The following is a 23,789-nucleotide window of genomic DNA, read 5'->3' as shown; positions in this document are numbered from 1 at the left end:
TAGTTTTGCAGAAAGCGGAGATGGATTACAACCCCTGTCCATTTTTATTGCTGTCTGTGCCCCCAATAAGGAGATTCACCCTATATCTCCTGTTTACCATTTTCAGTGAAAGTAAAGAAAATCCCAAACGTTGGGTTGTGCCCAGAAAAGTAATAGAGGGGGAATTCTTCCACTAGTTCTGTGGGTCCCCAGGGGATTCCCTAAATTTGCAGGGATTTCCTCTCACTTCCTGTTTGGCTTTGGGATGGTTGGTGAAGAGAAATCTTAAAAATGGGACATAGACCGGAACCTTTTGATAAATGGCCTTGAAGGAACAAGTGGTAAATTTTTCTCGCCTATACTGTATGTTTGATGGACTAGGAATACTGTACACTGTTAAAAATAATGCCGAGGTCTTTATGCTGCACTGACCGCTCAGGAGGAGCTGCTGTACTAACTATGTGATGCTAGTACAGCGATCTCCAATGTTGTGTTGGGGTGGGGGGCAGCCAGAACACTCCAGCGCTCTCAGCTCTTGGCTGAGAGTGCTGATCGGGAGCCGATCGGCAGACCTTTTGTCAGTCATGTCCCTTTTGACCAGTAGCTGGCAGGGCGGCTGGCTTCTGTTGGACTGGCTGCAGAACACAGGGGCTGAATGTCGGCCAGTTTCTACTGAACCAGCCGATGCTGCCCGACATTCGTCCCGTGTGTGTGTGTGTGTGTGTACTAGGCTTCATACAACTGTACAGGAATATGTGATCTAACAGAATGTCTGTCCCTGCAGATATTCCACTATCTACACCATGTTCCCGGTCTTCTCCCTGGTTCTCGATAAAGATGTCAAGTCCGAGGTGGCCATGTTGTATCCCGAGCTATACAAAGATCTACTAAAGGTACGCAATTCATTCATGAAGGTCTTTAATGCCCCATATGCACACGGTCGGACATTCCGACCACAAAATCCGTCTGATTTTTTTCAGACGGATTTTGGCCGAAACGTGTCTTGCATACATACGGTCGCACAAAGTTGTCGGAAAATCCGATCGTTCGGAACGAGGTGACGTTACAAAACGTGCGACGGGACTACGTAGAGGCCAGTAGCCAAGAGCTTTCGTTTCCAATTTTTTTTCTGACCATGCGTGGCACTTTGTGCGTTGGAATTCCCTACACACGATCGTAAAAAGTCCGATTTGGATTTTGTTGTCGGAAAATTTTAGATCCAGCTCTCAAACTTTTTTCCGTCGGAAATTCCAACAGAAAAAGTCAGATAGAGCCCACACACGATCGGATTTTCTGACAACATAATCCGATCGGACTTTTTCCGTCTGAATTTCCGGCCGTGTGTATTGGGCATTAGAAAGGTTGCGGGGGTACAGACCTTTTCTGATCCCCCGATCTATCCACAAGCTCTGCCAGAAGCAGTGCACAAACAGGCTTGTATTTAATAAAGTGTAGTAACCCATAGCAACCAAACTGCCTTTCTGGCTGCTACAAGTAACTAAATATTTCCCTTGTTATCTTTGCTCATCTAATGTCCTCCCAACAAGATGGACCTCATCCAGTGCTGGGCACAGCAAGCTTTTTATAAGGCCGGGGTCACACCATTGCGAAGTGAATGCGGATTCTCCGCATCAAATTCGCTATAGCAGGAGATTTTGACCGGCTCTCTATGGAGCCGGTTCACATATCTCTGGTGCAGATTTTCACAGGAGCCCTCTTGTGCGTCTTTTGGTCCGTTTTTTCAGATCTGAATTCAGCCGAAAATTCGGGCTGAAATCGGACCTGGACGCACCGGACCCCCTGCTGCATGCAGCGATGGTGTGAACCCAGCCGAAGTGCCGTTTTGGGCTCCGTTTCCATCTGCACATTGCAGTAATGTGTGATCTTTGGTGTGTTGGCCACCCCTATGCACTGTTAAGCCTCGTACACACGATCGGATTTTCCGACGGGAACTGTGTGATGACGGGCTGTTGGTGGAAAATCCGACCGTTTGTGCGCTCCATCCGACGGTTGTTGTCGGATTTTCCGCAAACAAATGTTGGACGGCAGGTTTATAAATTTTCCGCGAACAAATGTGTGTTGTGGGATTTTCCGAGCGTGTGTACACAAGTCCGTCGGACAAACGTCCAAAGTACAAACACGCATGCTCGGAAGCAAGGACGAGCCGGAAGCGGTCGGTCTTGTAAACGAGCGTTCGTAATGGAGAATTAACATTCGTGACGCGGCAAATGATGAAATCTGGAAATGCAGCGCACAATTCTCTTCTTCTTTAATGGGATAATAATGAAGCTGCTTTGCTGGTGATACTGATGGAGTTGTTGCAAACTAATTCTGAAAGGCTTTTTTTTTTCTAGTGATATCAAGAATAATATTATGCTTTTTTTTTTTTTTTTTTATTTGGGCAAGTTACCACGCACCATTATCCCGTAGTTTATAAGATCAAAGACACAGCTATTGATTGGTGTCCCTTGTTAATTTTACATTGTATTTTTTTTTAAATGTAACTGCCTACTAACAAAACTGTTATTTGAAGTAAAACACACAGCCAAGTATTATTCAACATAATTTTTTTATTGTGCATTAAAAAAAGAAAACAAATAAAATTAGACATGCTGTCTGCCAATAGAACGTAACCAAAAAGTGTATTCTATGCATCCAAAAATATAACAAATCAAATCGTTATTATTCAACCAAAAAATAATGTCAAAGCAATAACTCCAAGGCCAATAATTATCTCCTCTGATTCCACAACATGTCTGATTGATGAACGGCCGTTCAGAAACTAACTGAAAAGCGCAAAATGAAAAGCGCAAATCAACACTCACCAAACTTCTACTAACACAAAATTAGTAGAGGGAGCCCAAAGGGTGGCGCTAAAGAGCTGGAAAACCACGCATTACATCACTACGTTCATATTTGTTGGCCGACAATTCCTTGCCATTTTTGTATGCAAGACAACGCCCTTCGGACAAAAAGTCCACGGTTTTGTTGGCCAACAAAAATGATTTAATTGGCCAACTGTTAGGCTTTCTTCTATGCCATTTTGTTTATGATTTTGTGCTTATGCCATTTTCTCCGGCCAAATGTTACAACCATAGAAATGCTGCGTGCATTCTTGCTTACTAAATACAAAAACAAAATGCAATTTTGGTGCCTGGGGTTTAGTTATAATAAAAAATAAAATAAAAAAAAGATACAGCTGAATATTTTCAAACATGGATATGGAGATATCATACCTTCCTGACTATATCTCTTTATATTCCAGGGACGACCATTGTCCTATAAGACATTCCTCATATGGGTCCTGATCAGCATTTATCAAGGTACGTACAGTCTCTCCCCTCAGGATCTACAACACACGTGTCAAACACAAGGCCAGTGCACATTTTGCATAGCGCACCCGTTAACCCTGCACCCTGTACATAGCGCACCCGTTAACCCTGCACCCTGTACATAGCGCACCCCTTGACCCGGCACCCTGTACATGGCGCACCCCTTGACCCGGCACCCTGTACATGGCGCACCCCTTGACCCGGCGCTCTGTACATGGCGCGCCCCTTGACCCGGCGCTCTGTACATGGCGCGCCCCTTGACCCGGCACTCTGTATGCAACAAACTTCTGAACCCTGCACTCTGTACATAGTGCACTCCTGAACTCTGTACGTAGCGCACCTCAGATACAGATGCCTTTGAGGGCAACCATACTGCTGGTGCAGCCTGCGTTGAAATAGATTTTGACCCCCTGTTCTAGCAGAATCTATTACTTGATGAGATCTGAATTATGAAAAATAATTTGCCCAGGGCTGTTCCAGTAACTTTCTATCTTTCTCCCCAGGGAGTATAATCATGTATGGTGCTTTGCTGCTGTTCGAGTCTGAGTTTGTCCACATCGTGGCCATTTCCTTTACATCCCTGATCCTGACCGAACTGCTGATGGTGGCACTGACCATCCAGACGTGGCATTGGCTGATGATCGTGGGGGAGCTCCTCAGTCTGTCCTGTTACATCGCTTCCCTTGTGTTCTTACACGAGTTCATAGGTGAGAAACATTTTATATAAATCTCAGCAATCCCAGGAATACCTGTTTATATTGTGCTTATATATCCGTCTTCTGTTCTCTGTGGCCCCATAATGCTCTGTGGCCAAGCAGGATATGTATGGGAAAGGAAGAGGGGGACTTGATGGACTTGTCTTTTTTTTTTTTTTTCAACCTCACCTACTATGTAACTATAAGTAAGACCAGTGGCGGCCCGAGCACTGTGGGCGCACGGGCGCCGTCCCCCCATCCATGCGCCTGGCCCCTTTCAGGACGGCGGACGCATGGATTCCTATGGCAGGGGCGGGAGGAGGTGGTAATTTTTGAAGCACCTGATTAGAGTCAGAGGCTCTAATAGGCTTCAAAATAGGGTGGGCTCGAGGCGTGGAGAGTGCGCCCTGATCACAATTGTGTGATGATAGCGGGGGGAAGGTTGAGTGTGCTGCCAGAGCCTCGAGCCCCGTGGGTGGGGGGGGGGGGGGTGGACACAAGTGGCTGCATATGATGGGCACAGTGAGGCTACAATTGATGGGCACAGTGAGGAAGGTCGAGTGTGCTGCCAGAGCGTGGGGCGGGGGGGGGGTCAGTCGGTGGGCACAAGTGGCTGCGTATGACGGGCACGGTGAGACTGCATATGACAGGCACAGTGAGGAAGGTTGAGTGTGCTGCCAGAGCCTCGAGCGTGGGGGGGGGTTGGTCGGTGGGCACAAGTGGCTACGTATGATGGGCACGGTGAGGCTGCGTATGACGGGCACAGTGAGGCTGCAATTGACGGGCACAGTGAGGAAGGTTAAGTGTGCTGCCAGAGCCTCGAGCCACGTGAGTGGGGGGGGGGTCAGTGGGCACCAGTGGCTGCGTATGACGGGCACAGTGAGGCTGCAATTGACAGGCACAGTGAGGCTGCAATTGAGGGGGGGGGGCAGAAACAGAAAAATACTGCCCCCCCCCCCTCAATTGCAGCCTCACTGTGCCTGGCAGCACACTTTACCTTCCTTACTGTGCCCGTCAATTGCAGCCTCACTGTGCCCATCATACGCAGCCTCACTGTGCCCGTCATACGCAGCCTCACCGTGCCCATCATACGCAGCCACTTGTGCCCACCGACCAACCCCCCCCCCCCCCAAGCTCGAGGCTCTGGCAGCACACTCAACCTTCCTCACTGTGCCTGTCATACGCATTTTGAGCACCAGCTGCCACTGAGAAGACACTTGACTGATTTGCAATGGCACCCACCTATTCTCAATGTGTTACCCCTTTAAAGAACAGTTACGTAATACATTATAAATAAGCTTGTAAAGGAGTTGAAGCGGAACCAAAGGCATTTTTGAAAACAAAACTTACAAGCAGGCGGGCTATTTATTGCAAAAGAGACTTGCAGTGTCTCTTGTGCAATAAAATAAACCAGTCAGTCTTCCGTGGCATGTTAACATGTTAACCGAGTGGCATGTGTGCCACTCGGTTTATATCTCTGATGTGGTTCATGTGTGGCGGGGGTGACTGACTCCTTTGTATGTGTAAATATTCAGTCATCCCGTGCTGGCCAATGAAGATGGCTGAAGATTGGCACCCCTGAAGGAGTCGGGGAGAAGATGCCAGCAGCAGCAAGGGACCCCTTGTGGGCTTCGACTGTTAAAGAGGAGGTAAGTATAGTGAGTTTAGATCCACTTTAATAGAATTCATAGGCAACTAGCTAAAAAATTCTAGAGCATTATCTTATATGAAGCAAGATTGTGTCATCACTCTTATTTTGAAAAAAAAACAGCTCCTGGCTCCCCCCCCCACACGCACACACTGAGTGGACATCATAGCAAGACACTTGCTATGAGGGCACTTGTTTGGGTTTGTTCCTGAGCTTTGTGTGTCCATAGACACACAGTGCATCTCGGGCCCACCCCTCACTTCCTCCTCACTGGCTGTGAATGCCGCTGCTGTTTCTGAACCCATGATAAGGGAGAGAGCGAAGAGAGTTCTTGTGCACATTGCTGGATTGAGATTGGGCTTAGGTAAGTATAAGGGCGTTCCGCACTCCAATGTTTTATTTTTTTTATTTTTTTTACCTTGGTTCACACAAGTGTGAATTGCATGCGGGATTTTCCGCATCCAATTCGCACAGCAGGAGATTGTGACCTGAATACAAAGATGCTATAAACCGGCCCACCTATAAAAGCACCGCTCCGTGCTTAAGATCTAAGCAATTAAGGTCTCTATGTAATAGACGATGTCACAATAATAATTGTACAATCAAATGCTGTAAAGCAGCCGCTAAAAAAAAAAAAATCAATACAATATAAAGAAAACAACACTAAAAAATACTCCCAACTAAAAGAGTCCTTGATAATTTTGTAGCAGCGCTCTTGTCAAATCATAGAAAATGGCAAGCTTCCATACAAAGTTCATATATGGGACAATGGTGCAGAGGAGGTCAATAGTGACTTGTGCTGTGATTGGTCATAAACCAAACTCCATCCACCAGACACTTCACCACGGGAGGGGATCTCCCCTTTGGGGGTGCACTCACCACATAAACTCATATATTGCGCCTTTAGTCAAAAACGGAATCTCCACCGCTCCACCAGAACTTTAGTACACTGTGCAAGGCTCCACTATAATCATGTGAAAAAATGAATTGTCCACATAGTGTGATACTGTATACTGATTTAAAAAAAAAACATAAACCCCCTTACAAGATATACGTACTAAAAACAAGTTATTATGAAGCAATAATAAAGTGCTTATGCAAGCGTGATCACCCGGCCACCGCTAATAGTACAGATGGGACGTCTGTGTACGTCAGCCCTTCAATCTACTTCCTGGTTGTGCAGCGTTCCGGGTGATGCAGGGGGGTACAGGTATGTAGTAGGTACAGTGGCGAATGGGGGGGCACAGGTATGTAGGAGGTGCAGGGGGCACAGGTAATTAGTAGGTACAGTGGGGAACGGGGGGGGCAGGTACGTAGTAGGTACAGTGGGGAACAGGGGGGCACAGGTATGTAGGAGGTAAAGCGAGGAACGGGGGGGGCACAGGTATGTAGGATGTACAATGGGGAACGTGGGACACAGGTATGTAGGAGGTACAGGGGGGAACGGGGGGGCACAGGTATGTAGGGGGTACAGTGGGGCGCAAGTATGTAGTAGGTACAGTGGGGAATGGGGGGGGGGCACAGGTATGTAGGAGGTACAGTGGGGAACAGGGGGCCACAGGTAAGTAGTAGGTACAGTGGGGAACAGGGGGGCCACAGGTAAGTAGGAGGTACAGTGAGCAACAGGTATGTAGGATGTACAATGGGGAACGTGGGGCACAGGTATGTAGGAAGTAAAGGGGGGCGCAGGTATGTAGTAGGTACAGTGGGGAATGGGGGGGTCACAGGTATGTAGGAGGTACAGTGAGGAACGGGGGGTACAGATAAGTAGGAGGTGCAGGGGGCACGGGTAAATAGTAGGTACAGTGGGGAACGGGGGGGGCACAGGTAAGTAGTAGGCACAGTAACGGGGGGCACAGTTATGCAGGAGGTACAGTGAGGAACGGGGGGGGGGACACAGGTATGTAGGATGTACAATGGGGAACGTGGGGCACAGGTATGTAGGAAGTAAAGGGGGGCGCAGGTATGTAGTAGGTACAGTGGGGAATGGGGGGGTCACAGGTATGTAGGAGGTACAGTGGGGAACGGGGGGGCACGGGTATGTAGGAGGTGCAGGGGGCACGGGTAAATAGTAGGTACAGTGGGGAACGGGGGGGGCACAGGTAAGTAGTAGGTACAGTAACGGGGGGCACAGGTATGCAGGAGGTACAGTGAGGAACGGGGGGGGACACAGGTATGTAGGATGTACAATGGGGAACGTGGGGCACAGGTATGTAGGAGTGTAGGAGGTACAGGGGGTGCAGGTATGTAGTAGGTACAGTGGAGAATGGGGGGTCACAGGTATGGAGGGGGCACAGTGGGGAACAGGGGGGTACAGGTATGTAGGAGGTACAGGGGTGAATGGGATGGCACAGGTATGTAGGCGATATAGGGGGGCGCAGGTATGTAGTAGGTACAGTGGGGAATGGGGGCACAGGTATGTAGTAGGTACAGTGGGGAATGGGGGGGCACAGGTATGTAGGAGGAACAGGGGGGCACAGGTATGTAGGCGGTACAGGGGTGAATGGGATGGCACAGGTATGTAGGCGGTACAGGGGGGCGCAGGTATGTAGTAGGTACAGTGGGGAATGGGGGCACAGGTATGTAGTAGGTACAGTGGGGAATGGGGGGGCACAGGTATGTAGGAGGAACAGGGGGGCACAGGTATGTAGGCGGTACAGGGGTGAATGGGATGGCACAGGTATGTAGGCGGTACAGGGGGGCGCAGGTATGTAGTAAGTACAGGGGGGAATGGGGGGGCACAGGTATGTAGTAGGTACAGTGGGGAATGGGGGGGCACAGGTATGTAGTAGGTACAGTGGGGAATGGGAGGGCACAGGTATGTAGGCGGTACAGGGGGGAACAGGGGTGCAGTGGGGAACAGGTGTCGGCCATTTTTTATTGAACCGGCCGATGTCGCTCCGGCATTTAGCCTGTGTGTATGGACCTTAAACCTCTCCGGAAGGGACACATCCAGGAATAAAACCTTTTCCATACAAACGTTCAAAAAATAAAAATAAAGGTTGTGCTTTACATACACTTTTGTTAGTGCTGGTAATACAGGAATGTTCTCACAGTAAGGGAAGGCAAAGAGCAACAATAATGCACAAAGTGCACCGACCAGATGACAGCCTGATGAAGCCAAAGAGATGACCTGGTTGGGTGTTCTTGGTTGCAGATTTTTTACTTTGCTCTCGGCCTTTTTAGATAATCTTTATTCTTTGTTTCATATTTTATAGTACATTATAATACCAGGCACAGTTTGGTCAGTATATTTTTCTTTTGGATTAAGGATCCCAGTCAGAGTGAAAGAAACCAATCTTTTTTCCCAAGTGTTCTTCCAGGACAGCCCTTGAGAGATGGAGCTCCTCCCATCGACCCAGGAAACACATTGCCACAGTTCAAAAGGCGGTCCCTCAGGTCCCTGGTCAGTCATTTGTGTTTCCTCCGTCGGAGGAACATGTTGCCAGGAACCTGAAGGCCCCTCTCAGGGGCTGCCTGAGAACCTGTAGCCATGAGGGACCGGGTCCTATTCCTTGGCTGCAGTTTTGGGTCCATACCTTTTTTAAACGGCTCGGGTACCGTCCAGCTGATTCGGAGCAGACCCGTTACCCTCCTCCTTCCAGTGCCGAGGTGGCCAGGGGCAGAATGGCGCTGGTTTCCCCCAGGAGCGGTGAGTGGAACCTCCATCTCAGCTCCTTGTTGCGGTGGGGTCGGAGACGCCGAGCGTCACTTCCGGCGGAACCGCGTCATCACTGCGTGCCGAGACTTCCGGTTCCGGGTCTCTAAAGGTACAAGGAGGAGAGGGAGAGCCAGCGCTGTGCCTGTGAAGCCCGACCAGCGTCCAGCAATACCGGACTAGCGGCGGGATCGGGAGCATCAGAGGGGGACCATGGAGGCTATTCCCCAGGATACTCCGGCGGAGACAGGCACCAGCCAATCCCAGGTAGGCTGCTGGGCATGCTATTACTCTGGTGGAGTGGTGGTGTTTGTAGGCTGGGTCCTGTAGTGCCCCACGGTGGCGGTTTACTCACAGTGAGATTGTTTGCACTTGGTGATTGAAGGAGGGACATGGGGCTGACGCTAAGAAATCCTTTGTCTTCTTATTTCAGGCTAAAGATATCCCAAGGGAAGACAAGACAGGCCGCAAAAAGTGTCCTAATTGTGGGAATAGGTTGTCCTCTGGCTCTAACAAAGCCCTATGCAAGCAATGCATTGCAAGCTTGCTTAAATCTGAGGCAGATTCCCCTTTAGCAAAGTTTTTGGGCTCCTTTAAAGAGGAAATGGCGTCGACCTTTAAGTCCCTCCGGGAGTTAATCACTGACGTGGGATCAGCTGCAGCTGCCTCCACGAGTAAAGCAACTATAATCTCTTCCTCACCATGCCTTACAACACCCAGCTCAGGGGAGCCCCGTATGATCAGGGAGCCTAGCCCCACGTTGATTAGCCCCGATTCCTCTGACACTGACTCGGGTCAGGAAGAGGATCAAGTAACATCCAAAGCCTCAAAGTATAGATTGTCTCTTGAGGAAGTAGATGAGCTAATGGGGGCTATCTATGATACGCTGGAAATTGAGGAGGAAGAAACTCAGTTATCTAGACATGATCAAATGTATGAGGCTCTGGGGAAAAAGAAAGCAAGGGTTTTCCCTATACATAAGGTGCTTTCTGACCTTGTCCTTAAGGAGTGGTCTGAACCAGATAAAAAGGTTTTCTTTCCTAAATCCCTTAAGAGAAGGTTCCCTTTTGATGAGAGCCCAGAGGCGGTCTGGAATAAAAATCCTAAACTAGACGCCCCTTTGTCCAAAATCTCAAAACAAGCTGATCTGGCTTTTGAAGATATGGGTCACCTGAAAGATCCAATGGACAGGAGAACTGACATTGTCTTAAAGAGGGCCTGGGATGCCTCTATGGCAGGCTTAAAACCAGCTCTAGCCACTTCTTGTGTAGCTAGAAACCTGGAGTTCTGGTTGTCGCAACTTCAAGAACATTTAAAAGCAGGCACTCCTAGGGGGGAGCTTCTGAAATCCTTCCCTATGCTTTTTAAGGCCACCAGTTTCATCTCTGACGCCTCCACGGACTCCGTAAAATTTGCGGCTAAGTCAGCAGCACTTTCAGTGGCAGCAAGGAGGTCAGTATGGATGAAAACCTGGGGGGGAGACACGGCGTCTAAGACCCGCCTGTGCAGCGTCCCTTTTACAGGAGACTTAGTCTTCGGGCCTGAATTAGACTCCGCCTTAGAAAGGACGGCGGATAAAAAGAAAACCTTTCCCGCAAAAAAGAAAAATTTTCAAAGAAAAATTTTTCGTCCCTTTAAAGAACCCTCTAAACCAGAGAAGAGTTCAATCCCCAAAAAACATTGGTCGGGGCATAAAGGGAAAGGAAAAGGGGGCATACTGTTTAGCCGCCCCAATCAGGATCCCAAACCCCAGTGATGCCAGGGTCCCTGTGGGAGGAAGATTAAGCCAATTCCTTCCACAATGGGAAGAGACAACTTCAAACGAATTTGTCTTAAACATAATAAAAAGGGGTCATGCGCTGGAGTTTCACAGCCGCCCTCCTTCAAAGTTTGTAGTGACAAAACTTCCAAGTCACTCAGAAAAGGCCAGGGCCTTACCCTTACTGATAGGGGAGATGGTGGATCAAGAAGTATTGACACCAGTCCCTATACAGGAACAAGGAGACGGTTTTTACTCTCACATTTTTGTAGTAAAAAAGCCGTCAGGAAGATTCAGATTAATTATGAATCTCCGACCATTGAATCGCTCCATCCGTTACAAGAGATTTCGGATGGAGTCCATTTACTCCATAAAGAATCTCCTGCAGAAAGAGATGTTTATGGCTACCCTGGATTTAAGGGATGCTTATCTGCATATTCCAATAAAGGAGGAATGCCAGAAATTCCTTCGAATGGCAGTACAGATAGACACAAGGGTTTACCACTTTCAGTGCCGAGCGCTTCCCTTCGGGCTGTCATCCTCCCCAAGAATCTTTACCAAAGTTCTCGGAGAGGCTTTAGTTCCACTGAGGCTTCAGTCAGTCTCAATTATTCCCTACCTAGACGATCTACTCCTAACAGCACGCTCGGAGAGTCGTCTTTCTCAGGATCTGGAGTTGACTCAACTCAGCCTGAGTCGGTTAGGGTGGATTGTCAGCCAGGAGAAATCCAAGACAACCCCAACACAGGAGATCCTGTATCTGGGTTACTGGATCAAGTCAGTAGATCAAAAAATTATACTGCCGGAAGAAAAGATTTTGAATCTGTGGCAGAGAATATCTTTTCTTCAATGCAGCCCCAAATGTACAGTGAGGGAAGTAATGTCGGTCTTAGGTCTTATGACAGCAGCCATTCCAGCCGTACAATGGGCCAGGTTCCACCAAAGAGACCTTCAGGGGTTTCTGCTAGAACAATTAAGGGGCAGAGATCTGGAGGAGGAAGTTTTGATCCCCTCAAGGATAAAACGCTCCCTCTGGTGGTGGAAGGACAGGGAGAACCTGAACAAAGGGGTTCATTGGGTCCTTCCTATCACTTCAACACTGACAACAGATGCGAGCAGTTGGGGCTGGGGAGCCCACCTCGGCTCAAGCTGGGTCCAGGACAAGTGGACCTCGGAAGAGAAATGTTTCTCTTCCAACTGGAAAGAGCTAACAGCAATCCTGAGAGCGGTCTTAGCCTTTCACCCCACAATACAGGGTCACCATCTACAAGTCCGTTCAGACAATATGACGGCTGTAGCATACATAAACAAACAGGGAGGTACCAAAAGTCCTCGTTTGATGGTAGTAGCCAGACGCATTTTCCAGTGGGCAGAAGCCAATCTGGAATCCATTTCTGCAGTCCACCTGAAAGGGGAGCTGAACAACACGGCGGACTTCTTGAGTCGACAAAAGATTTCGAACCAAGAATGGTCCTTACACCCAGAGGCATTCAATCTCATAACAAATCACTGGGGAAAACCAGAGGTAGACCTTTTTGCGAACAAAAACAATGCAAAGGTTCCAAATTTTTTCTCGCTAAACCCAGGAGATCGGCCCCTGGCTGTAGATGCCTTGCAAGCTCCATGGTCTTTCAGTCTGGCGTATGCTTTTCCCCCTCTTCATCTCATTCCGAGGGTCCTAGCAAGATTCCTCAAGGAAAAAACCTGTTTGATTCTAGTAGCACCGTTTTGGCCCAGGAGACCATGGTTCACAACGTTGCTACAATTGACAGATTGTCCACCTCTAAGGCTTCCCTACAGACAGGACCTCCTGTCGCAGGGACCTCTTTACCATCCACAGGTCGCCACACTGAAGCTTTCGGCGTGGTTACTGAGGAGGAAATCTTAAAGAGTAAGGGCCTGACAGATGAGGTAATTGCGACCTTACTACAGAGTCGCAAACCAGTCACGAGGGCTATTTACAAAAAAGTCTGGCAAAAATTTAATAGCTGGTTGAATAGCCGTGACATAAACACGGCTAATATTCTACAGTTTTTTCAGGAAGGTGTAAACAAGGGTTTAACCCTAAGTACCATTAAGGTACAGATAGCTGCCTTAAGTGTGTACCTAGATGAACGTTTACAGGAAAATCCTTTTGTCGCTAGATTCTGTAAGGCAGTCGCTAGACGCAAGCCAGTCAGAGTCACCAAAGTCCCATCCTGGGATTTAGCAGTTGTACTAAAAGCTTTCTTGGGGTCACCCTTTGAGCCTATCTCGGAGGCCTCCTTAAGGCTTGTTACATTTAAGACAGTACTCCTGGTGGCAATCACTTCAGCCCGTAGGGTCAGTGAAATCCAAGCCCTTTCCATCAGGGAACCTTTTCTACAGATCCTAGAAGACAGAGTCATTCTAAAGACAGACCCTGGGTTCTTACCAAAGGTAGCATCTAGCTTCCATAGGTCCCAAGATATTGTCCTTCCCTCATTTTGTCAAAATGCAGCAAATGAGAAAGAGGAACGTTTTCATTTATTGGATGTGAGGAGGTGTATTCTAGAATACCTTAAAGTAACAAATCCATTCAGAATTTCAGACTCCCTTTTTGTCCTTTTCTCCGGACAGCGTAGGGGACAGAAAGCTTCAAAAGTAACCATAGCTAGATGGATTAGGCTAGCTATAGCAGAGGGGTATAAGGCCTTGAATAGAGATCCTCCTGAGGGTGTTAAAGCTCACTCCACAAGAGCGTTGTCTGCATCCTGGGCAGAAAGAGCTGGTGCCACCCCGGAGCAGGTATGTAAAGCAGCCACATGGTCAAGCTTTTCCACCTTTACAAGGCATTACCGACTGGACTTAATGTCTAGTCAGGATCAGGCCTTTGGGAGGAAAGTCCTCCAGGCCGTGGTCCCCCCCTAATCTGGTAAGTACTTGGGGATCCTCTCAAGGGCTGTCCTGGAAGAACACTTGGGAAAACTGGAGTTAGTACTTACCGGTAACTCCTTTTCCGGTGGTCTTCCAGGACAGCACGATCCCACCCTTTATTTGATTATAATGATGTACTAATGTTATTACCTGTTATGGTTTATATGTTTTTCAGTTCCATCCTTCGGTTCTTGGTGAATGACTGACCAGGGACCTGAGGGACCGCCTTTTGAACTGTGGCAATGTGTTTCCTGGGTCGATGGGAGGAGCTCCATCTCTCAAGGGCTGTCCTGGAAGACCACCGGAAAAGGAGTTACCGGTAAGTACTAACTCCAGTTTTTCTGACCCTAAACCCCTCCCCCGGATATAAATCACGCAGATAACAAAGTGTTGTTTTGTGCGGTCTCCAATCTGTCAGTCATCGTCTAGTATCACTCCGCACGGCTTGCTCTATCTAAACCCACAAGATGTCTGTGCTGACCTCCCATGACCCCCCATATCCTGTGACATGAGCCAGCCTGCCCCGCGCTTCCCTTAGGGAAAAGACCGCGTGTAACGCACACACCTCGCCACACTCCCCTCGGAAATCAGGCAAACTGCAAATACAGAAGCAATTTTTACCAAGATAAACTTTGTAAGGATTTTTCTGCTTATGGATGAGGTGATTGTAGCTGTAATAGTGCGCTTGCAACAAAAACAACTGAGTAGTGTCCGGATACTTCTTTATTTTTTTATTTATTATTTTTTTTTTATTTGTATTAACATCTAAATTCTCAGTAGAGGACAAAAGAAGGGGCAAAAACGGGTTGGAAAACGCCAACCCCGGGATTTTTAACGGTATACCGTTAAAAATCCCGGGGTTGGCGTTTTCCAACCCGTTTTTGCCCCTTCTTTTGTCCTCTATATAGAATTTTGGGATGTGGTATCCTCCTCTCTTCAATCCTTTCTTCTTAATTTTTCTCATCCAAATTCTCAGGACAAACTTTTGGCGTTTACCCATCCCCCCCCCCCCCCATTCTTCAAAGTCCAAACTATACAGGAGCTTCTCAAAATATTAGAATATATTCAAAAAGTTAATTTATTTCAGTAATTCAATTCAAAAAGTGAAAGTCATATATTCTATAGATTCATTACACACAGAGTGATATAGTTCAAGCATTTTTCTTTTACAGCTAGTGAAAAGGACAAAATTCTCTATCTCAGAAAATTTGAATATTGTGAAAAGGTTGAATATTGTAGACTCGTGGTGTCGCACGCTAATCAGCTAATTAACTCAAAAAACCTGTAAAAGGTTTCCCGGGGCCTTTAAATGGTTTCTTAATTTGGTTCAGTAAGTTACACAATCATGGGGAAGACCGCTGACTTGACGGTTGTCCAGAAGACCATCATTGACACCCTCTACAGGGAGGGTAAGTCACCAAAGGTCATTGCTAAAGAAGCTGGCTGCTCACAGAGTGCTGTATCCAAGCATATTAATGGAAAGTGGAGTGCAAGGAAAAAGTATGGTAGAAAAAAAGGCGCACAAGCAACAGAGATAACTGCAGCCTTGATTGTGAAGCAAAGGCCATTCAAGAATTTGGGGGAGGTTCACGAGGAGTGGACTATGGCTGGTGTCAGTGCTTCAAGAGCAACCACACACACACACACACACACACACGTATCCAGGACATGGGCTACAACTGTTGCATTCCTTGTGTCTAGCCACTCCTGAACCAGAAACAACATCAAGAGTCTTGCCTTAGCTAAAGAGAAAAAGGACTGGACTGTTGCTCAGTGGTCCAAAGTCCTCTTTTCGGATGAAAGTAAATTTTGCATTTCATTTGGAAATCAAAGTTCCCAGAGTCTGGAGGAGGAGTGGAGAGGCACAGAATCCAAGTTGCATGTGGTCCAGTGTGAAGTTTCCATGGTCAGTGATGATTTGGGGAGCCGTGTCATCTGCTGGTGTTGGTCCACTGTGTTTTATCAATTCCAAAGTCAGCGCAGCCCTCTACCAGGAAATTCTAGAGCTCTTCATGCTTCCCTCTGCTGACCAGCTTTATGGAGATGCTGATTTCATATTCCAGCAGGACTTGGCACCTGCCCACACTTCCAAAAGTGCCAATACCTGGTCACATGATCATGGTATCACTTTGCTTGATTGGCCAGTAAACTCTCCTTAACCAAACCCCATAGAGAATCTGTTGGGTATTATCCTAGGGGAAGATGAGACACCAAACCCAACAATGCAGAAGAGCTGAAGGCCGCTATCAAAGCAACCTGGTCTTCCATAACTCCTCAGCAGTGCCACGGGCTGATCGCCTCCATGCCACGCCGCATTGATGCCGTAATTTGTGCAAAAGGAGCCCCGACCAAGTATTGAGTGCATACTATTCTGTACATGGACAGACTTTTCACTAAGCCAACAATTCTGTATTAAAAATACTTTTTTTATTGGTCTTCTGTAATCTAGTTTCCTGAGATACTGAATTTTGGGTTGTCACTAGCGGTAATCATCAAAATTAAAAGAAAGAAATGCTTGAGAGATATCACTCTGTGTGTAATGAATCGATATAATATATGCGTTTCACTTTTTGAATTACTGAAATTAACTTTTTAATGATATTCAAATTTTTTGAGGTGCACCTCTATTGGTTCACCTAAAAAGCTTGTCCTGAAAATCTGGATGCTAGTGCAAATAAAATAAAAAAAAAAAAGAATCGCAGACAGTACTCCGTTGTTTTTAATTGCTTATGAGCAGAAGGTTAGGCAGTTACGAGGCTCCAGCCAGTTGGGGAGATTGATGTTCTCCTGTGGGTCAGTAGTAGTTCATTTTTCCATTCAAAGCATTACATTTCCGGGAAGATGAAAAGCCTCCACATCTCTCCTATATATTGAATCTGGTCAGTTTAAGAATAGCCCGAGCTAATAATATTACTGAAGTACACGCAAAGAACCTGCTTTCATCTTCAATTCAACTTCCCATGTCCTTCGGAAGCCACCATGAGTCCTGCGATCAGTGTCTATGCAAGGTTTCCTGCCAGCCGACACTAAATCCCAGCACAGCCATTCAGCTGTCAAATGCCACAACCTCCGTGGCCGGAGGAGATCCGGGGAAAGTGGGATTTGGTGCACTGACAAAATAATAGAACGTGTCAGTTTGTTTAAAAAAAGTAAAAAATGACTAGGTCCAACAGTTTTAAGGCCAGAGCTGATGAATGTAACCAGGACCCACCGTCCGTCCGTACTTCTCCAGACAGAGTAAACTTCTCTGGAGAGGTCTGGAAACCTATGACTCAGTGATGGTGAACCCTGGCACCTCAGGGGTTTTGAAACTACATTTCCCATGATGTTGATGCACTCTGAAGTGTAGTTGAGCATCATGGGAAATGTAGTTCCAAAACTTTTGGGGTGCCAAGGTTCAGCATCACTGGATTCAATGCCATCCCCAAAACAATCCGGAGACGAGCCCCACCCTGTTCCAGCATACGATTGATGGCCTCAGCTGTGCACGTGTCTCTATGAGAATGTGTGTGTGTGTGTGCGCGCTAGTTTGCAGTTATACATAGTTGCATAGTAGGTGAGGTTGAAAAAAGACACAAGTCCATCAAGTCCAACCTATGTGTGTGATTATATGTCAGTATTACTTTTTATATCCCTGTATGTTGCGGTCGTTCAGGTGGTTATTTAAGTTTCTTGAAACGATCGATTCCCCCCACTGAGACCCCCGCCTGTGGAAGGGAATTCTACATCCTTGCCTTGTTATGGCATTCTGTTGATGCCGCTGGGTAGAACTGCATTGTATGGGTGTTCATTCCCTCCACTTAAGTCTCAGATTACACTCAGCCCCCCCCCGCTATCTATATACTGTGCAGTGTTGGTCCTGGCTCTCTGCCTCCTGAAGCTAAGGAATGCTGTATAAATTCTGTAGAGAAATAGAAGATGATGGCTGCACACCCCTGACTCGATCAAGGTGAAAATCTTCTAATTTATCCATAAGCGGATCAAACTGGATAAAGGAATAACAAGCTGTTAACGTGTTTCAGTTTTTTGAGCTGTTTGTCTCACTTTATGGAGAAATAAAGGATTTTCACCTTGATCAAGTCAATGGTGCGCAGCCATTATGTTTTCTCTTGGCACACACGGTGGTGGGCACCCCCATGGGACTTAAGTGGGTATACTCACCTGAGCGGTATATTGTTTTGGGCTGTGCAACATCTGTACTTTGAACATCTGTAGAGGAGAGGAGGCTGCAGATAAACAGGTACAACCTATACAGGAGGCTTTGCTTCATCCCTGTGTATTACCTAAGTTGATATATGTAAGGGTTTACTACCACTTGAAGAAAAATGTTAATTACTTTGTAAGTTTATAGAGAGATAGCTGGATAGAGAGAGCGATAGATGGAGGGAGAGAGCGATATAGATGGAGGGAGAGAGCGATATAGATGGAGGGAGAGAGCGATATAGATGGAGGGAGAGAGCGATATAGATGGAGGGAGAGGGGGAGGGAGAGGGGGAGGGAGAGAGATGGGGAGATATATATATATATATATATATATATATATATATATATATATATATATATATATATATATATATATATATATATATATATATATATATATATATATATATATATATATATATATATAATATGGAGAGAGGGAGATATAGAAGGAGAGATATAAAGATATGGAGAGAGATATAGAGAGGGGGAGAGATGGAGAGATGTGTGTGTATATATATATATATATATAATGTGTGTGTGTGTGTGTGTGTGTGTGTGTATATATATATATATATATATATATATATATATATATATATATATATATAATGTATGTATGTGTAAATGTAAATGCAAAGTGCTGGCACCTAGTGGTTCCTTCTCGTACACACAGCAGCTTTTGCTGCTCTCACTACTTACAAGGAATGATGGACCAGGGTTGCCAACTGCCAGTAAATATCGGGGGGCTGATAATTTCATGCTGTGTTGACTTTAAGTGTATATCAAGCAAATGACTTTGTTATAAGTATTGCCAGTGTTTCCATATCATGTTTATACGAATATTCACTGTGTTAGTTTTCAATAGGAGTTCTTTCATTTCTCAGGCTGCCAAGTAAAAAATGTGCGCCGCCAGTAAATTTTCCATGTTTTGTCAGTAAAAAATGCTGCGGGAGGTTGGCAACCCTGTGGGTGGACCATTCTGATCAGAAAAGCTCAGAAACTTGCTGATTTGCCTCCCTCACATTGAACATGATGGGCTACCTCCAATCACCAATAGGAATGTGTGGGGGGAAGGGTAGAGTGAAGCATCCAGCCTATCGGGAAGTGCCAGAGCTTTCAGTCATCTAAAATAACAAGTGGCCTAAAATTTGCTTTCCATAGTCTGATTTTTAACCCTCTTTTTGTGTACTGCAGATGTTTACTTCATCACAACCCTGTCCTTCCTTTGGAAAGTGACCGCCATCACACTGGTCAGCTGTCTTCCCCTCTACGTCCTAAAATACTTGCGACGAAAGTTCTCTCCCCCCAGCTACTCCAAGTTGACAACCTAGACCCACCAACGTGAGCGCTGGAACCACCAATACCCGGTGCGCACTTCTTATGCTGCTTTTTTCTGAACAAGGGATGAAGGAAAGGACGTTTACATACAAGTTTGTGAACATTGGAAGATGATCAAGCAGTGAATGTAAAAAATCTTCGATGGAAACAAACAGGGTTTTTGTGACTCCGGCCTATTGTAGTGGACCTTGACGCTAAGCTGCAAAAAAAACAATAACAAAACAAACAAAAAAATCCGACCTTTTGGAGACGTCACCATCAGAATTTCACAAATGCCTCATCTATGGATGTCCATCGCCGTCATCTTGGATATCGCCAAGTGGTGTGTAATATACAGATGTAGATTGGGTCTCCAGTGATGTGAAGAACATCAAGTCAAGGAAGACGTGGTTTGTGATTACCTCCTGTTATGATCCGTTATTCTTCTGTTTGAAGAACATGGTCAGGAACACCACCTGAGCCCTCAGTGTGTGGGAACCTGCCTGTTGTAAATGTGAACAATTGTCAGTGTATTGTCCCAAAAAAAAAATGGCTTCTCCAAACTGTACACTGTATGTCCAGCAGAGAACAATATGGGAACTGGCCACTTGACCCAGCGGTCATATTTATGTGTTTTTTTTTTTTTTTGTTCTGTTAAGGGAAAATATCTAATTGCAATTTAAAATGTTCTGCTAAGTACTAAAAAAAAAAACTGTAACAGGTAACAAAGGGACGTTTGGATTGGTTCTGTGCAGCTCCACTCAGGACTTCATAGCTGAGTAGATCTAAACCTTGGAAATAAAAAGATCCCGCGATGCAGGGCAAGCGTTCATGGCTTTGGTATGTGCCAGCAATAGAGAGGGGTTATGTCTAGACACAGCATTTCTAAGGCTAGATTCACGTGGCTACAATGACAGATTTTGATGTGACTTTCAGTGCGATTTATGTGAGGGCAACTTGGACGTGGTTTGCATAGTCTAGGAGGCGAGAACTGTGCTGGAATTGCACCAAAGTAGCACAGGTCCCCTTTTCCAAAACCGTGCTGTGAACAGGCACCAATGTGATTTCCATTGTCATGTGCACCGCTGTGAACTAGGTCCACCCGCTTCAGGAACATGGATCTAAATCTGCTGCGCTTGCATTGTCCGGAAAGTATGTTAACGTGGCTTAGAGTTCATGATTTCAGCAACTCCCAATTTTAAAATCCCTTCTCGTGGTTTTCAAACAGCCTTTTATTTTCTTGAACGTCTACCTGCCTTTTGACTTTATATCTGCATTTATATATGTGAATTTATACATGTCTCTACATTCCCTGGAAGAAAGACGCTACACTGGCTTAGGGTTCCTGAAGGTCCTCATTCCAGCAGTGTGGTCCGCTACCTGTATATTTATGTTTCTACGAGACGGGCTACTCGATTATCCCCATGCAAAGTGTTTCCATGCAGCTCCTTCTGATGGTGGTTGAGAGCAACTAGTTCACGGAATATCATGGTGTGGACATGTCTGTGGGAACCTGTAGGCCAGGTGTGCCAAACTTCGTTATCATGGGCTGCTTCAGCATTTTGTTTGACCGCAAAGGGCCGGTTATATCTGTAGGACTAGATTCTAGAGCACCCACCTACCCTTACATTGAAAGTCAAGAGCCCCCTCCACCATCAGAAGTCAAGAGCCCCCACCCTCCCTTACATCACAGTGCACCTCCCCTGACCCTGTGCTTCTGCTAGAAAGAAGCTGGGGTTGAACTAGGAAGCAGGGTCTGGAGGAGGGCTGGGGTCAGCTGCCAGGGACTGTCGAATGCTGATATCAGGGGAGGTGGAGATGTGGGGGCGCTGCTGCTGAGTTCTGGCTTGCTCACTGCTGCCAATTGCTGAGACAAGGTGGGGGGGGGGGGGGGGTAGGGTTGGCACCTGTCCAGGATTCACCCGGACAGCCCGGGTTTTAGATCCTGTGTCTGGGTTTCAGTTCACCTAAAACCAAGTCACATCAGTGGCAGCCCTTCAGCACCAGTCATCCTACCCCCTCTCCCCTCCCATCGGCTTCCAGTGCTTCCAATTATATTGGTGGGGGGGGGGCGATTTGACTGGGGTACAGACTGGCCCGGGGGGGATTATACTGGGGGACAGACTGACGTGGCGGGGATTATACTGGGGGACAGACTGACCTAGGGGGGATTATACGGGGGGACAGATGGCCCTGAAGGGGATGTACTGGGGGACAGACTGACCTGGGGTAGTTGTTTTGGGGCACAGACTAACCTGGGGGGGACTGGACTGGGGGGCAGACTGACCTTGTTTGGTTTCACTACGCTCCTTAAGCTTCTTCCATTTTTTTACCACAATTTGGCCACACCCACTGTTCGTCACGGGACACTACATGCACTGCAATACTAATTTTCTTGGAGCACCCAAAAGGTGTCTTGGGTCTTTTACAATCCTATAGTGTACACTACAAAAAAATAAAAAATTGTTATGCGCAGCGCCCCTAGGTTGGGGCAGAGACGAGGGGTGTGCTGCAGCTGCAGGAGAGGTGCAAGGGCCACGTGTAATGGCCTAGTAGGCTGGATTTGGCAAATGCTCCTTGTGTTTGACACATGTGCTGTAGGCCATGCTGCTTTTGATAGCACCTTGAGTAAGCTGTAGGCTTGTTCAGTAATGCCCCGTACACACAAGTTTAATTTATGTCTGAAAAATCTTAGATGGTTTTTCCGATGGAAGTCCACTCAAGCTTGGCTTGTATGCAAGCCAAGCCTGAGCGGACTTCCATCGGAAAAACCATCCATGATTTTTCAGACGGAAATTCCACTTGTGTGTACGGGGCATTACTGAACAAGCCTACAGCTTACTCAAGGTGCAATCGAAAGCGGCATGGCCTACAGCATGGGGGGGAACTCTTGTGTACGGGGCAGTACTGGTCACAAAAAAAGTTCTCTGAACTTTCGACCGTCAAGAACGGGGTGTCGTAAAAACACTACGACGGGCCAAGAAAATGAAGTTCAATGCTTCAGAGCATGCGTCGAATTGTTTCCGAGCATGCGTAGGAATTTTGCACGTCGGAATTGGTACAGACTATCGGAATTTCCGATCGGAACTTTTTCTGACCGAAAAATTGAGAACCTGCTCTCAATCCTTTTGCTGGTGGGAATTCTGCCAGCAAAAGTCTCATGGAGCATACACACTGTTGGAATTTCCGACCAAAAGCTCACATCTGACTTTTGCTGGCGGAACTTGCGATCGTGTGTACGGGGCATAAGTGTAAATGGCAACAGTGTACAAAGTGCTGTAACCGATAGCACAACCACAATTTTTGTTTGTTGTAGTCAGGCAGCAAATTGGTTTATCACTGCAGTTTAAGTTGGTTCTAAAGCAGGATCCGCCTTCCACCTTGTACATATCTGAGCCAGATCTCGCTCCTGCGATGTGCACAAAAGCAGCAGCTCGCCTCACCTCACTGGGTTTATTGATAGCCATTGGCTCCCGCTTCAATTAAATGCTGTGCCGACGGAGCGAGCGGGCGAGGGCGGGGGGAGAGAAACAGGGCTGAGCTGTCTGGGTCAGTAGATACAGGACAGCTCAGGAGCAAACCTGCGCAGGTGACCCCATAGAAAGTGGAATTCTATGGGGGCACTCGTCGAAGAGGAGAAGAATGTAGCGCTGGCAGGGGATCCCAGAAGAGGAGGATTAGGACCGCTATGTACAATACCACTGCATAGAGCAGGTAAGTAGAACCCATGTTTGTTAGTTTCATAAAAAAAAAAAAAAAACTGAAGCTTTAATATTACTTTAACATATAAACCCTCCCCACGCATTTCAGCACAATACTGAATTAGCTAGCTGGTGAATATTGCATGATCACGATGCAGGTAGATAGAAGTACAATTACATTTGCTGTACATCTACCCCTTCAGGTCCTGCCAATTTATTTATTTTTTTTTCTTGCAGAGTGCCAAACTAATTTATACCATGCTGGTAGCTCACTTTATTTAAATGGGCGGTGCAATAAGAAATATCAGTAACTAGATGATATTTTGATGCAGAAAAAGATCAAAGGTCCAAATTTATATTTATTCAGATGCTTCAATGGACTAATATGAAAAGGGAAGCTTATCACTGTCTAGAATTACTTTTTTAAACATAGTAGCAGAGTAAGCAGAGTGTATTGTGTACAAGCAGAAGGATTCTGTTTTATCTGAAATAGTTCTGAAGTGGAACTGTTTTTTTTTTTTTTTGTTTTTTTTGTTTTTGTTTTTTGGGGTTGCTCCTAAAAAAAAAAAAAAAAAAAAAAAAAAGTAAATGCACCACAA

The 23,789-nt window shown here is 46.5% G+C and overlaps 1 protein-coding gene across 1 annotated transcript in view; it reads left to right on the top strand.

Moving 5' to 3' along the window:
* Positions 1-20,811, top strand: part of ATP9A (ATPase phospholipid transporting 9A (putative)) — a 177,004-nt gene extending 156,193 nt beyond the window's left edge. The window contains exons 25-28 of the mRNA XM_077460534.1: positions 764-872; positions 3,245-3,302; positions 3,815-4,018; positions 19,367-20,811. Of these exons, the coding sequence (XP_077316660.1) occupies positions 764-872; positions 3,245-3,302; positions 3,815-4,018; positions 19,367-19,503 (508 nt within the window). The 3' untranslated portion in view covers positions 19,504-20,811. The remainder of the gene's footprint in view (positions 1-763; positions 873-3,244; positions 3,303-3,814; positions 4,019-19,366) is intronic.
* The last annotated feature ends 2,978 nt before the right edge of the window (positions 20,812-23,789 follow it).

Source organism: Lithobates pipiens, unplaced genomic scaffold (assembly GCF_037356315.1).
Source record: "Lithobates pipiens isolate NorthernLeopardFrog02 unplaced genomic scaffold, aLitPip1_a1.2 Scaffold_28, whole genome shotgun sequence".
Classification (NCBI taxonomy): domain Eukaryota; kingdom Metazoa; phylum Chordata; class Amphibia; order Anura; family Ranidae; genus Lithobates; species Lithobates pipiens.
Note: the sequence above shows the minus strand (reverse complement) of the source record. Positions and strands in the feature narration are given on the sequence as shown.